A 15,942-nucleotide genomic window follows, 5' to 3' on the forward strand; every position below is an offset into this window, starting at 1 on the left:
AGTCTGCTCTGCCATCTTGAAAAGATTCTCCTCCGTTCTTATGTTTGCCTGAAATGTTTGGCTGCTGCTCGTTCCAGTGGGAGACCAGTGGATAAACTACTTCTCCATCACCGGCCTCAGGACTCACGCCGAGCTGGGGGGGAAGCTGGTCACCGAGCTCATCTATGTGCACAGCAAGATGCTCATCGCCGACGACAACACAGTCATCATCGGTAAACGCTTCAAGAAAAACCAACCTTATTGCACCAACACAATGAAAAGTAACACAAACACGGGAACAGGGTTGCTATATCGTACCTTTCTGCCACTTCCCACACTCTGGTGTGAAAGCTGAAGAACATGTTTCTGTCATGACAGAAAAAAAAGAGATCTGGTTCCAAACTGTGAGTAAACTGATGGAAAAGATGCTCTGAACATCCTTTTTGATGTGGATGAAACATGTGACCCATATTCATTCAGTACTATCGCTGTGCAGACGAGACATTGAGAACGTTTAAAGCATTAAGAGGAAGAGCAGCTCTCCTGTTGGGCTGAGGGCTGATTTCACATGGACGTGCCATCAAATCCTCACGCATTTGCACACAAACGCTCAGCTAATCTTCATTTAAGTCAAGTTTAGTTTTAAAACGTGTAAAAGTCACCTCAGTTCTCTATAGTCCCTGAAGACGTGTATAAAAATAAAAACATTCTGCAACCTGAAAATAAATGTGGATTGAAATGAAAAAAAAAAAACTTATAAGGAGTGAGGCATGATTTGACAACAATGTACCAGTACACTAAAACTGTGCTAACAGCAAAAGTGCGACACTCATCAAAGTGTAATCAGATTAGATAAAAATCTAAAGAACCACGGTTTTTGCATGAGGCATAATCTCAGGGTGTCTTCAGACTGAAAAAACAATTTGTTCTAGATTGAGTTCCAAACCTTTGTTCTGTGTCAGACTGGCATCAATGGGACCATCCATTTTTCTAAAGATCCTGTCAGTCATTGGTCAGGAACTACGAGGCCGGGTCAAAACAACAAGAGAAAGACAGTTAACTTATTAAAACTTAACATGTCTTTTACCAGTTTTAAACGTCGGGAACAACACTTGTTACTTGTTACTTTGGTACGGTGGAGACGTGCTGCAAGGCGGTTACTGGCAAGGAGACGTGTCGTGTGTGTGCTTTAACTTAGCAGTGACCTTCATACCTGACGTCTCCTCATCATTGCAGCTGCTAGCATCCTCTAAGTGTTTATGACATTTAGATTGTCGGTAAAACAGTGAGCAGCAATGTGGATCACCTTTAAAGTTGTTTTGATGAGTCTTAATTCATCCAACCACATTTCAATGAGTTGGGTTTTATGGTATTGTTTTTAAGACAATTCTGTTGAGGAACTACCAGGTTAGGTAGCTTAAGGTGACATCACAGGCGCGTGCCGCATAACAAGACACAGAAAAGTGTATACGAAGCGTTTTCAGGTGTTCAAATAAACGTTCTTTTTCTGTTTGATAACACGACAATCGTTGCTTTACATTTGTCCGCGGCTTAGCTGTTGCCACGTTCCTACTCTGTTTACATCGGCTACGGTGGTCCAGTTGTTCTGCTCAGAGGACGGATTTTATTCAGACTGAGGAATCTCGGAGCAAACCGGAGCTCTGTCTGATTGGAAACAAGCCGAGACCCCCTCCAAAGATGGGTCAGAGAACGGCTCCTGGTCCCGGACCAGGGTCTGCTTGGCTGTATAATTTTTGCAGATTATCAGGGGAAACAAACTTTAAGCGAACCAAATGTGTCCAGTCTGAATACACCCTAAATGTGATACTAATGAATGAAACACATCTCTACCTGAGAACACAGCCTCATTCGTAGGGTTGCAGCACCACCTCCTGGTGGTTTTTGCCCTCTGACGGCTGTTTTCTTTTTGGACCTGCAGGTTCTGCCAACATCAATGACCGCAGCATGCTGGGTAAGAGGGACAGCGAGGTGGCTGTGGTCGTGGAGGATAAGGAGACGGTGGTGTCAGTGATGGACGGGCAGAAGTACCAGGCCGGAAAATATGCCCTGCAGCTGCGACTCGAGTGCTTCAAGTACTGAAACACTCACATTTATTACATTTTTACTTCCTGGTGAATGAGATCAATGAAAATCCTGCTGATATTTTCTGTTTCAGGATGATCCTCGGAGCAAACAACGATCCCTCGATCGACGTTTCTGATCCCATCAGTGATCACTTTTACAAAGATATCTGGATGACGACCGCTGGTCGAAATGACTCCATCTACCAGAGGGTGAGTGTGACGCTACACCGCAGTCAGAGCCGTCATTCGAAGGGGTTTTTCACAAACACAAACCTGAAGTTTATGAACTCAAACAATCACTTTCTTTACCAAAGTGGGGAGTTTTGATGAAATATTTTTCATTGACTTGACCTGCTGCAACTTTTTTTGTGTGTGTAACCCTTGTGCTATCCTAGGGACTTTAACATTGGGAGTTGGGTCATCTAGACCCACTAGACAGTGCACTGAACCTTTTTTCTTCAATGATTTGTGATCTTCACTGGTGTCCATGGATTACATGAAATCTTTCCACCTTTATCCACCTTTGTCATGGTAGGGAGAACACCTCAATGTAAGGGTGGGGTCATCTAAGATAGCACAAGGGTTAAAGTGATAAACCTGCATAATGCATACGCTGCAGGATGCCTTTAAGTATAACAACAAAACAAAATGTTACAGCTGCTTTTTTACTTCAATAAGGCACATTTCTGTGAGATTAGACACTTCAGATGCAGCAAAAACAGGAAACTTACCAGCAAAGTCCTGGGCTACGTCACAGTAGAGTGGATTGCATGAAAACACGACTTGTTGTTACAACATGTCAACTAGACAGCTCCTCGATTCTTATTATAATATGAATATACGGTGTTCCCTGGCTCTATCACGGTTCAAAAGTGTGAAAATGTTCATGTCTGTCTGAGAGACATGGGTTTAGTGTGTAGTGAGGGGTTTACCTGTCTTTTCACCTGTCGCAGGTTATTTTTAGAACATAACCCTGTTAAACACTGCTTCTCTATGTAAAGCCTTTTGCAGTCTGGCATGATGGAACTCCTTGAAGATTAGTGCTTTTTGGGGCCACAAATTGATTGAAAGGCATCAAAATCACATTCTCCACGAATCCTTGAGAAATGAAAACATCTGTTCCTTCGGATCCCTTCAGGTTTTCCGCTGCCTGCCGTCCAGTGACGTCCACAGCATCCAGGAACTGGAAGGATACCTGGCCCAGCCGGGTCTGGACAAAGAGAACCCGGCCTTGGCTCAGGAGGAGCTGAAGAAGATCCGTGGCTTCCTGGTCCAGTTTCCTCTTCAATTCCTGTGTGAGCAGAACCTGCTCCCGCAGATTGGCTCCAAGGAGGCCATGGTACCCATGGAGGTTTGGACCTGAGGAGGCGGAGTCTGTCTGCTGAGACCAAGTGGCTGAAGGACCTGGAAATCAGTTGCTGAATGAAGAAATGTCATGTTGGAATTCTTCTCAAACTGTGGTCATATTTTTGATTACCCCCCCCCCACACACACACACACACACATACACACACACACTCTAAACTGGAGACATTTTTCTTCTGCTTTACTCTGCAGACTGATTGAATATTTATGTAGAAGTTCAGGAAAAGGTCTGCCTGTGAGCCAAAGTGCAGGGTAAACCGATCACACTACAAGTAAAATAATTAGTTTATTTAGATTAAAAGGAGACATGTTACAGTCACCCTGGACTTTCCTGAGCCTGACGGTGATGCTGTGGCTCTGGACTCCATCTTCTCAGTCCTTCACTCCACCTCATGAAGCATTCACTGTTCCTCTGAAGCACAGTCAGCTCTCTTTGCTTTTTTTACCTCACTAAGATTAGCCTCTCAGTTTAGAAGTTCAGTTAAAAGAGATGGTTTAGTTATTTTTGGTTTGCAGAGGAACAGCTGGACGCACCTCTGTGTAACTCTGATCCGAGTAAACTAGAGGAAAATGTCTCCTTTCATGCTTGAAGAGCATAAACTACAACAGATTCTTGTAAATATCGCTATCAATTTATTTATGGATCAAATATTTTTTGAAACAATGAGAAGTCTATTATTTTGTGTAGGAAATGTTCTTGATGCAGGATTATCTCTTTATAGGTTATTCAGCTGGGAGGCGGGGGTAACCTGAATGAATGCAGTGCGATGTTTGACGGTGACAGAGAAATCAGGGGCAAAAAAGCTTCCAAAGTTAAAACACTAGATGCATCTCAAACTGCTGAAGTTTTTTCTTTGAGCGGTTCCACCGATGTGCAGTTGAAATCAGCTCAGTCAGACCCATCTGTGCAAAAACAGAGGAAGGAATAAGCAGACCTGCTGGGAATCTCTCCACGGCCTGAAGGTTTGGCCGTTTACAGGATGGAGGAAAAGGAGGTGATCGACTGTCTGACAAACCTCCTCCCGCCCTTCACCACCAAGCTGTTACTCCACTTGTTATTCTCTCGTAAACAACACTATGCAACTGGCAGGGCCAGGAAATGCAGCACAGACACTAAATAGAGAAAAACAGAAGCTTTTTCTGTTTAACAAAAAACCCCAAAGTGCCAAAAGTCCTGGACAGTCTAATGATTGAACTGTAAATTCATGAACATTCCTGATCCCATGGATTACACTATCTGCCTTAAATGTTTCCTCCTGACATCAGCTCCAAAGCTGCAGGCAGACCAGCTGAACACATTTGGAAATTACATTCTTCAAATACCAACTTTATATTGGTTTCTGAACAAGAATAAAAAATATGGATTGGTGCATCATATAGTGAAGACAGTTTTATTCCCTGTTAGAGAGATGGATAATAGTCTTGATTAAAGTCAGTATTTCCAGGAAAAAGGACAATGATGAATTTCAACTTCACTTTTTGGTTTTTCTATCAGAAATTGATCAAATTCAAGCTTGACTTGATTCAAGAAAAGTGTCGGGTGTCTCTGAAAGCTAAAGAAAGTGCTGAGAACAGCATGTGTTCATGTAAGGGTGTTTGTAAAACGATGCATGCCTGTTTGACTCAATTTGGACCAAAACAAAACCCACAGAAATCTGCATTGAAGTTTCCTTTTTGTCACTGAAATGTATCACTATGAAAAAAAAGTGCCAGTTTGTGTGAGCAGTCATTTTGCCTTTTGGAGTCTGGATTCTTCCTTTTCTGTCTTTTCTGACTCTTCTGGTGCTGCATGAATCTGTCAGTGTCTTCCGGTTTATTTACTGCATGAAGCTGCATTTTTCGAGCGCAGCTGACAGCCTGACAGCAGCCGGATGCCATTAAAGTTTCTTGAGAAAAGCATGACAAAAAGCAAAGTCTCCTCTGTAGCCAGTATTGATGATGTGCCTGTCTAAACGTGGAAGTGAAAGTTTTCCATGTTTTTCTTTCTACCTCCTGATCCTTTTGACCATTTTTTTGGTTAAAGTTTGTTTCTGTCTGCTCTCCTCAGCTCTCTTTAGGTCAGAAAAAGGACCTCTGGAAGCTCTGCAGACTCCAGAAATGTGGCCACGGTTTAGTTGTTGGTTCAGATTTGTTGTGAATGAACAAGCCCAATTGGGGACCAGAGCTGCAGATGTCTGCAGACCCTCATCTGTCTTTTCTTGACTCTTTGATGTTTGTAGAAATGCACTATTTGCACATCGGTCTGCATGATTGCGTCATATTGCTCTCGTGAAATGATGGTTCAATAAACCAAGATTCTCATAAAAACATTTATGACTTTACCTTTTTTTTTTATAAAAAGCTTCAACATTTTTTACAGATGCAACAAACAGTGGAGATGTTTGATGAAGCCAATGTTTCACCATCATGGTGGTGAAAACGTGATGTGGGTCTCCATTGTAAATCAGAATATTCTGAGGCAAAATTACAGCACTGCGAAGTAAAGTAAAACGTAATCACTACCAGTTCAATAAATGTGAATGAAAAAATTAGATTTGTTGTATGGGCCTTTTTAAATTCATTTTTCACATTTTCATATACATGGATTCAAATATCTGAATGCTCTATTGATTCATACACATGCTTGCTTTTTTTCTTTTACCTTTATGTTTTTGACATTTCTGTTGAATAGAAAGGGTAGCTTGGCATCTGCTAACAGTGTGCTGGTTTCATTTGCGTGTCTGGAGTCTGAGCTGTTGGGAGGAAGAAAGCTAAAATCGAAGTCATTGTAGTAGTTTTTACTACATTATTTAACTGAGCTGTTATTCTATGGTTGGAACCTGCACAAAGTAGAGCTATGGTTGGTTAAAATGCTGTTTTTTGCTTCCAGCCGGTTGATGTTTAAGGATCTGTGGTAGTTGGTTGTTAATATACTAACTTCATGTGTCTTGTCCTGATTCCATCCCAACTCTGAGGTTTGTATGTGAAATCAAACGTCTGTTTTCCTAATACTTTTTGTTAAGACAATAGTTTGAATGAGACATTGAAATCAGACGTTTGGGAGAAGTAAAATGTGTGAACCAGAGAGCAGGAATCACTGACATCTAACCTCTGGTTCCTATAGGTGGTGCTACATACACAGAATTCAAACCTTTAATTCTACAGCACTGTTAAAGTTCTTTTTGTGTTTTTGTTTGAGTGAAAAAAATGCTCAGATTTTTTAAATCACCAATGCACTCTAAGATAATATTTCCCTTTTCTCTTCTGTTTTTGAGAAAGGACCAGTAATATTTGTTATTTTTTTCCTCTAGTGTGGAGCTTGTGAGTTTTGTGTTGCACCAACCTGCCTGAACATGACATCAATGACTCAGGTGTGTTCCTACAAATTCAGCAGACTGAATCTGTGAGTGGAACGTTGTGTTCTGTTACTGATCAAAAGCACAAAACCTCAGACCAAAAAAGCTACTTGAGGTTCTAAATTCACTAGAACATGCTTCAAGCATGCTTCACATGCTTAGATGGGAAAAGTGTTTAATCAAGTTGGAAGGGTGTTTGCACAGGGATGTTTCCCAAAGACACAACAGGATGGAACGGAAGATAAAGATGTGCTCAGTACAGGAATTCAATGACGGATGAAGAAAAGAATCAGATATCAGAATGGAGAAGATGGATGCTGCTCTGCAGTCTGGACAAAGGGGCACAAAACACACAAACGCACAAGAAAAGAAGTAATTCAATCACAAACCATCAAAGCAAATAGCTATTGCAACAAGGACTTCAGAAAACTAGGGCACCAAAACAACTATGAGGAGATGCTTTATATGACAACCACAAATAATAAGAACCACAGAAAACAACTGAAAAAAAAAATAATTACCCACATCCAATGATTAACAAAAAGACCACAAGAAGACTGGAAACATCCTGAAGGTGCAAAATAATGGGACACATCCACAGATTTAGGCTGCACAACCACAGAGACAGAAACTACAAAAACGTTAAGTGATTTTAGTTAAATAGGACTGTATTTGTGGTACAGTTTTATTCTATTCTTTAATTTTATAACACCACCTACTGTTGAAAAAGGAACAATCTGGACACTACTTCAGATGAGAATTCTGCTCCTTGTATAACGCTGCCATGTTTGGTTTTCCTTATTTACTGGCAAAGTTTGAAACATTCCAGTCATGAAAAAAAGATGAAAACCCTTGATCTGGATAAGATCTCTGAATGTTGTGAATGATGCCATCCTGACTTGAACACATGGTTACACTCAAAACGGGATTTGATTTTTGTGGCTTTTTCTTCATTCATGTCTGTTTTCTCTTTTATTTTACTTTTTAATTGTTTGACCATCCCGTCGTCTTGTCACTTTAACCCTCGTTGAACTCACTAATTATCACAAATGTGCTCTTACTCCTTATCAGAGACTTGTTTTCACTCATTATGGTTCAGGTTTTTTTATCATCTTACTGATTTTAGTATGAAATCAGGTATTTTTTACCAAGTCTCCTTCTGGTTGTTCTGCGTTGAGTTTCCAACATCATGAGAGCTTTAGGGAAACCTGAAGATGGTTTGGGGCATGTTAAGTTGTAGAACGTGTTTTTGAACTTTTGTTTTGTGGCAAGATGGCAGTCCCATGATGAGAAAAGACAAACATGTTTACATTTTCATAAACTGCTGCAGAGTCTAGATCGGGTAAGCTGAATCCTTCTACACTGCAGAGCCATTTTGATCAGTTTGTCACTGACTCCACAAAGTCTGACTTCACCTATTAGAAAAACAAATCACTGATTTGTATGAATGTTATTGTTACTATTATAATAAATATAAATGAACATTTCTTTTTTGCATAAATAAAACAAGCAATAAGACAAAACAGCCTTTTTTTCAAAATATGAAAATAGTTTATATCTTTTGACAAAAAAAGAGGCCCTGTGTCACACCGGATTATCTTAATGCAGCAAATATTTTGATTTAGTGTCCCGTCAGCACTAATGTAAAAAAACACAGTTTATTTTACTGTTGGTGGAGCATCTCTGCCAGGAATGTGTGATTCTGGCAGAATTACAAATGTTCCATCTGATAAACCAAAAGCACATCAGAGCCAATTTTGGCGACCCTTGCTGTATTTTTCTAACCATAAGGCATTTTTAAAATCCTTGAATTTATTCACCAAAAATAGAAAATCTGCTTTATAACCCGCTGTGCCTTAATTCTGGTTGTGTTTACTGACCTCCAATGAATTTCATGTGGTACACGGCACACAAAAATCTGTTAAAATGTTTTGGTTCAACTTGTGATATGTACTGTCCTTCAATTGTTTGCAAATAAGTTGTATAAAGTTTGAGTTAGTTGACTTTACTTATATATTTTTACAGTTACTTTTTAAAATCAAAAACATTTTGTTTTTCCTTCCAGAGAGCCACGACTAAAGGAGCCTGACCCCTGGTCCACATGAAGCTGTTCAGCTTTAAAAATCTTTCTTTTCAGACTGTGGACTGAGAGTCAAAGGTCCTGGATAAAGTATGTAATTTCCAATGGGATCAGTAATGTTTGTTCTAAACCTTTGGTTAACCAGATCTCATGGACTCTAAATAGTCAGTAGGTACTGCATGGGAGGATCACTCACTTGGGTTTTCTACACAGTTTTCCAGATATTTGTATGACTCGTCATTGTGATTAAAGCAGCACATATGATAGGAATGATTAAGTCAGTAGCTGGCTTTGGGGCATTTATCTATCATGTACCTTTAAGGACAGAACAATGCCAGTATATATGACCTACTTTAACTTTTCAATTCCTCTTGACAACATTGATTGGTCCAGGTATCACATCATGTGCGTGTAAAGCATGTAGTCTTCTATTTGACCGTAAATGACAACAGATGTGTCGAAACATGTTCTAAGAACCGGGCGGGGTCACATGGTGAATAACGGAGGTTTGAAGTCCCATTTTTTGTCCATAGCAGGCTTCCATACAGGAGCGCGCCGCTATTCCCTCTATCACCGCGGAGGTGTGCGTTCCGCGTGCTCGAGCCTCTGGGGGGTGTGGAGGGGGAAGGGGCGTCTCTGACAGCAGCGCAGCCTCCTCGCAGGCCCCTCCCGGGAAGCGCGCCGCGGCTCCGACACACGGACGGTCGGTCGGACTCGGTGAGCCTCTGCTGCCGCGCGCCTCTCTCCGCCTCTGAGCGCGCGCGTCGCCCCGTATTTTGCTCCGGTGTTCGGATCGCAGTGGGGTGGGGGTGGGGGGCTCCTCTGTAGGAGCAGCATGTATTAAGCTGTGGAGCTGCGTTTGCCCCCTTCCCGCAGCGCTCCGTCAGGACGAGCATCGCTAGCACCGGGATTATCTGGATCTTTTTGGGGAGGGTGGGTGGGGGTTGACTCAGGCCTGCCTCAGAGGAGCGTGCGCCCCCCACCTCCCCCCGCCGCCCCGCACCTCCCGGTCGATGGTCCTTGAGGAACTGGGAGCACCATGGCGAGCGACTCCCCCGCGCGGAGTCTGGATGAGATAGACCTGTCTGCACTGAGGGTAAATGTCTGTGTGCGCGTGCAACACCTGTCCTCGCGCCCTTCTGTGCCTCAGCTACGCGCGTGCATGGATCACACAATGACTGTGTGTGTATCTGTGTGTGTGTGGCGCTCTTCCACTGTGTACATTGATTGATAAAATTAAGTGGGATGTGAGCGCGCGCGCGCGCGCAGCTTCTTCATCCTTATTATTTTTATCCCAACAACTGGGACGTGACGTAACGAGGCCCCGAGCCGGCCGTCAGACCGCATGCGTTATGTGGGGCAGATGTTGAGTTTCATGTGCATGTCACATTAAGGCGCTTGTAGACGCTTCAAAATCGCGCGTGCGTGTCATTTTCGATCGCACGCACACGCACACACCGGCAGTAATAACCGCAGCACGAGCGAGTTCCGCCATTTCATGATGTTGTGGCGACAGCATTTTCGTGCCTGTTTGTGCGCGTGCGTTTGTGTGCCCATCGTAATGAGTGGCATGGGGGAAGATGCAGTGCAGGAATGCGTGTGCGCACGTGTCCGAGGCCTGTGATGCTTCACACACAGGTGGGAAGTTCCAGCCAGGTAGGTAAACAGCTGGTAGAGGACACGCACGCTGTGCACGCTCGTACTTGTCTAGAGTTTGTTGTGAGCCCCAAATGAAAGAGTACCATCAGCAGGATGTCATCCTCCTCCCAGGAAGATTCTGAGGGGGACAACAAATGGACACAACATTTGAAATGTTTTAAAGTGATGAAACCTTCAGTTTGCGTTTGGCTCCAATTTTAATGTGTCACTTCAAACACGGGGGGGGGGGGGGGGTCTTTCTTTGTCATGTGACATATTTCCAATGGAAAATGCTCCAGAACATCAAACTCTGACTGTTTTTTCCAACAGTTTTGTTTAAAAAGTGCTCTTAACATCACTTGAAAAAACAAACTGTGACCCATTTACATTTGAGAGCCCTGCAGAACTATTCCAGCCACTTGAAACAGCTAATTCTTAAAAAAACAGCTGGGTTTACACCAGTGAAGAAAGTCAAATCGTAATTAAAAGTATAGTGTTTTCCGGAGTATAAACTGCGGGAGCAAAAAAATAAACGCCAGTCTGGAATATAAGTCGCACTAGTAGGAGAAAATTGCACAATTTCTGAACAAATTGGCCAAGCCCGGCATAATGCCGCACACCTTGATCAGGTGTGTTCTGTCAATCAGAAACTGGGCTGATTCAATCCAGCTAATCAACATCTACTGAAGCAGCACTAACTGCAAAACCAACAGGGCCAACAGGAACAGGGTTGGTGACCCCTAAACTAGATACTCCCATTGGAGAAGCTATCGTCAAGGTTTTAGCCTCATCGCTACATGGAATCATTGTCTGTATGTCTCAATTTATTAACTAAACCTGATTAAGAGATCAGGTTTGGTTTTTTATTTTTGAAGAGTTCTACGAAAGCTTTGGTAATCATGTTTCCATGTCTAGGTTCATGAGATCATTCAGTCTTTTTTTCTCTGGAGTCATAGTTACTATCTACTGTGGGAGCTGTGTCTGAATGACGGGGCTGTTCTCCTGTCTATGTGACTCAATTTGATGAGAAATATAATAAAGGTCAGCAGGAAAACAATCAAAATCTGTTTGTTTTGGATGTCACTTCTTCTTCTTCTTTGTTGCTTCCAATCGTACAAATGGATACACACAACTACAGTGCCTTCTAGCTGTTGTAAGCGGGAAACATCCACTAGAGGCCAACTGGTTGTTAGTGGGAAAATAATGAATATATGAGCCTTTTTATGTTAGAAAAAAAAAATCACAAAAAAGTCGTTCTTGAGTATAAGTCGCATCCCTGGCCAAACTATGAAAATAAAAAAGGCAGCCTATACTCTGGAAAATATGGTACAAACAACTAGTGGGGGATAGAAAGCAAGCAAATCTTTAATGTAAAAGTGAAGGTGAGATCTTTGTGCTGTTTCTATTTAAAAAATAAATGACTAATTTCAGCGACTGTGAGCTCAGGGTTCTCTGTTGGAGGACTAAGGGCTCAGTTGTCCAAGAAAACTCACCGATCTATTCAGCAGCTGTGAAAGTGTGAAAATCTATGAACATGCACACACATTAGATACATTAGAGTTTTGTTCTATGTCATCTGTCTAGTGTCTATTTTGTGTTTTCAGTGTGTTTGAAGAAAGTGTTTAGGCTGGATGTAATGGAGGGACAGCAGAGAGTTAGTCAGGTCAGCTCAATCATTCAATCCTACTCATTGGATCTGCTGATGGGCTTGCCTTTGACAGAGTTAAAAAGCTAGTTAGGTTAGTGTTGTGAGTTCTGCATCTTTGCTGCCACCTTTTGTGTGAGCCGATCGATCTTGTGCATTGGATAATGACTCTTAAGTGATCATTAGAAGAACCATAAATGTCTCTTTCAAGGCTTCTGGTGTGATGTCCGTTAGTACACCACTAAAGATTGGGTTGTGCCGGCCCTATAGTGTGTCCCTGTTTTACACTGACGCCACTACCATATTTTCATTTAGCCTGTTTTAGGGTCTATAACTGAAATGATATAAGAACTGGGCGGCCATGGTGCAGAGGTAGCGCGGTGGACCTGTGATCGGAATATTGCAGTTCAAAGCATCCTTGGGCAAAACCCTTAACCCCACATTACTCCTGGTAGTTATAGATTGGCGCAGTGAAGCCGCTACCAGTGTGTGAATGTGTGTGTGGGTGAATAGGACCGGGACTGATAAGCGATTTGGGCCTTTTAACAAGGTAGTAAAGTACCATTTTGTGGCAAGACACCATTGCTGTATTTGTATTTAAACATGACTTCATCTTGCTGTCAGCCTCCATCTCTTTGGTTTGACAAATTTAAACAGACTTTGCATCTTTTATGAAGCATGCGAAGGTTTTCTCCAGGCACTCCGGCTTCTTCCAACAGTCTAAAAAGTGTGAATGTGTGATTGTGTGGCTCTTTGACAGACTGCCGACCTGTTCGGGATGTACCCCGCCTTTGCCTAACACTAGCTGGGATTGGCTCCAGCAACCCACGACCCCAAAAGGGATTCATGGGGTTTACAAGATGGTTGGATGGATTTTTTACCAGATTAGCAGCACCATAAGGAGGCGGGAAATACGTTTAGGTTTCCCTTATTTGCTGCTAAAATTCTGTTATTTGGGGTTAGTGTATTCATTCTTACCAAAGGGAGTAACAAAACCCCTTTTTTTCTAGTGGAATGATCATGGTGGATATCAACAAATTTGAATATCCACCAGAGCACAAGTGTAGACGCCAGACCTCTACATGCCATCTTCCAAGTAATTCTGGTCTTGTAGCTTCTTGTTGGCAAAAACACCTGATCCATTTAATAAGTAGCAGGCAGATATGAGTTCACCAAAAATCTGGTATTTGAATAAACTGCTTCATGTTGAGAAGAAAGAGCTTGTAATGATGTATACACTCGATTCCTGTGCTTTGTTTGTCCTGTCTGCGTTCTCTCTGAATGCTCTGGCTGCTGACACAATAGGAAGTCTCACTCATGTAGCACTGCAGCCTTTGAGAGCAAGCCAGCACACCGAGCAGCAAAGAGCTAATTCTAGACAATGCTGTCTTGCTGTGGAAAATGAAAAACCTTCACTGCAACAGAGTCAAGAACGTGCGTTAGTGAATTTCTGAAAACCTTTTTTATGCACAAGTGAGCTGTACCTGCTGAGCGGCGGTCAAGTCAGAACATGATGGAGTGGGTGGGACTGCATGTCTGTGAGGTCTGTGAGAGTCTGCATCTGTAACACACTCAGCATACAGACAGGAACGTGTGAGGAAAGTCTGGACATGATGTTCACTGTAACACGAGAACTGCCTGTCTCCCCGGCTAACAGGAAAAACACAAATTAAGTCACCGTGTACACAGCAAAAGGAAACTCTCCAGTTTGATGTAAAATATTGTGAAACTACCCTCACTTCCTGGTGAAATTGTCTCCTCAGAATGAGCTGTTCTTGGTTCGAGTGGACATTCGAGTGTGTCAGAGCGTACGTGCTTTGATATGGGCTTTTACAGACTACAGTATTAATAGCTGTTTGAATGTGACACAGGGTGATAACCTTCACAGTGATTCATTCAAGAGGAAGAGGAGTATTTGTGAGGAAAAATCTTAAATATCAACAGCCAGGGTGTTTGATTGTAAACTGCACAGTTTGTCACACGTAGATGTGATGACATCTACGAATGACCTGAATCTCCTCCAAGAAATTCACCTTTTTGATGAGCAATGAGTTAGAATGTTACGTATAATCAGCCTTTTGAAGACACACCCCCCTTCAATAAGAAGAGGGGAAAATCAGAGCACTGCACCAGAATATGTTTGACTCCCAAAGAATATTCAATGAAGCTGCTGGTATCTGTCCTTTCTCTGCTCCGACATGCTTTGGTAAACCGTGTTGAGGCTGACTTGCAGTGGTCCACCATGGTCCATGGTGCACTCTAGTGGACTGTGGTTCTGTACAGATCTGCTTTGACCACGATGTAACAACATGGAAAGTACAAGGTTCTCTACTACAGGGGCTTTCTTACTTTCCATTTGTGGGTGGTGATAAACCAACAAAAGCAGAGCTTGCGGTCTTGCTGAATGGGATTAAAACATTGGCATCCATGTTCAGGCCCAGATTGTTGAGGTCTATTTAAGAGTGAGCCTGGTAGAAGTCAACATCATTAAACTGCAGATTCGTATGGTGTGGATCTGTTGGATCTGCTGAAGTTTTTTTGTGATTTTTGTTGTTGTTGCCTAGACTTTGGATTACTACCAATAGGGTAAGTTGATGCCTTAACTCTTTTTGTAGCAGGGCTGTACCATATAACTGTCTTATGAACAGGTTCCTAATAAAGTGATATTGAAGTTAATATGTTTTATATAAATTGACCTGAAGATGAAGTGACGGACAGCTGCCGCATGCTCCTGACTTGCTGTGAACTTTTAAATTTTCAAGATTTCTTGGTTTCTGCTTTCCCGACAGTTTCACTACTCACAAAAGTCATAGTCTAGAACTCCAGGAGTTTGATTTTTACCCTCTGTGGTCAATTGTAGGACTTCATGCTGCTAACCCAGATATAACTATGACAGATTCAAAATAATCTTATAATTAACGTGTGGACACATGTTAATGTTTGTACGTGATCTTAATGTTTAGTCCTTTGTTTGCTTTTGCTTTCTTTATAATCTGACTTAGATTAACTGATGTAAACTCTAAACCAGATAATACATTTTTTACCACAAAGGGAAGTTTGTTGATCTTGAAATCTAGTTTTATTATTTGGATTAGGAGTTTTGAGGTTAATTTATATAACTTGGGTTCCTTTTATTTGTGTTTCATACTGTGGAGGAAAAATAAAACTATACTTTCCTGTTAAAAAAAAACAGGTGTATAACTGTACCTGAATATTCATTGTGCGATGCTGCATTGCTACAATGACCCTAACATTTCTGAGTAAGAATATCAGAAAGCAGTAGAATATATATATAGCTTCATTTAATAGTTACAAATGTGCTGCACAGAACGGAGTAAATCACTATTTTTTATATATATACTCACTGGCTACTTTATTAGGCACACCTGTCCAACTGCTCAATAACACAAATTTCCAATCAGCCAATCACATCGCAGCAGCTCAATGCATTTAGGCATGTAGACATGGCAGAGACAATCTGCTGCAGTTCAAACTGAGCATCAGAATGGAGAAGAAAGCTGATTCAAGTGACTTTGAACATGACATAGTGGTTGGTGCCAGACGGGCTAGTCTGAGGATTTCTGAAACTGCTGATCTACTGGGATTTTCACCCACAACCATCTCTAGGGTTTACAGAGAATGGTCCCAAAAAGGGAAAATATCCAGTGAGCAGAGGTTCTGTGGGCGGAAATGCCGTGTTGATGCCAGAGGAGAATGACCAGACTGGCTCTAGCTGATAGAAAGACAACAGGAACTCAAAGAACCACTGGTTCCAACCGAGGCCTGCAGAAGAGCATCTCTGAACGCAAAACACAT

General features: G+C 42.0%; 2 protein-coding genes across 23 annotated transcripts in view; both read left to right on the plus strand.

The window, feature by feature from the left end:
• Positions 1 to 5,737, plus strand: part of LOC101175514 (phospholipase D1) — a 41,630-nt gene extending 35,893 nt beyond the window's left edge. For all 6 annotated transcript variants that reach the window (XM_011488631.3, XM_020712449.2, XM_004080805.4 and 3 more), the window contains 4 exons: positions 78 to 212; positions 1,919 to 2,072; positions 2,156 to 2,273; positions 3,202 to 5,737. In XM_011488631.3, the coding sequence (XP_011486933.1) occupies positions 78 to 212; positions 1,919 to 2,072; positions 2,156 to 2,273; positions 3,202 to 3,426 (632 nt within the window). In that variant the 3' untranslated portion in view covers positions 3,427 to 5,737. The remainder of the gene's footprint in view (positions 1 to 77; positions 213 to 1,918; positions 2,073 to 2,155; positions 2,274 to 3,201) is intronic.
• A 3,674-nt stretch (positions 5,738 to 9,411) lies between these two features.
• Positions 9,412 to 15,942, plus strand: part of LOC101166259 (TRAF2 and NCK-interacting protein kinase) — a 72,657-nt gene continuing 66,126 nt past the window's right edge. For 7 of the 17 annotated variants that reach the window (XM_023949999.1, XM_023950002.1, XM_023950003.1 and 4 more), the window contains exon 1: positions 9,414 to 9,939. In XM_023949999.1, coding sequence (XP_023805767.1) covers positions 9,883 to 9,939 — 57 coding nt within the window. In that variant the 5' untranslated portion in view covers positions 9,414 to 9,882. Of the gene's footprint in view, positions 9,940 to 15,942 lie in introns of all 17 variants that reach the window. The other 10 variants (XM_023949995.1, XM_023949996.1, XM_023949997.1 and 7 more) reach the window with 4 other exon arrangements.

This window comes from Oryzias latipes, chromosome 20, assembly GCF_002234675.1.
Source record: "Oryzias latipes chromosome 20, ASM223467v1".
In the NCBI taxonomy this organism is placed as follows: Eukaryota; Metazoa; Chordata; class Actinopteri; order Beloniformes; family Adrianichthyidae; genus Oryzias; species Oryzias latipes.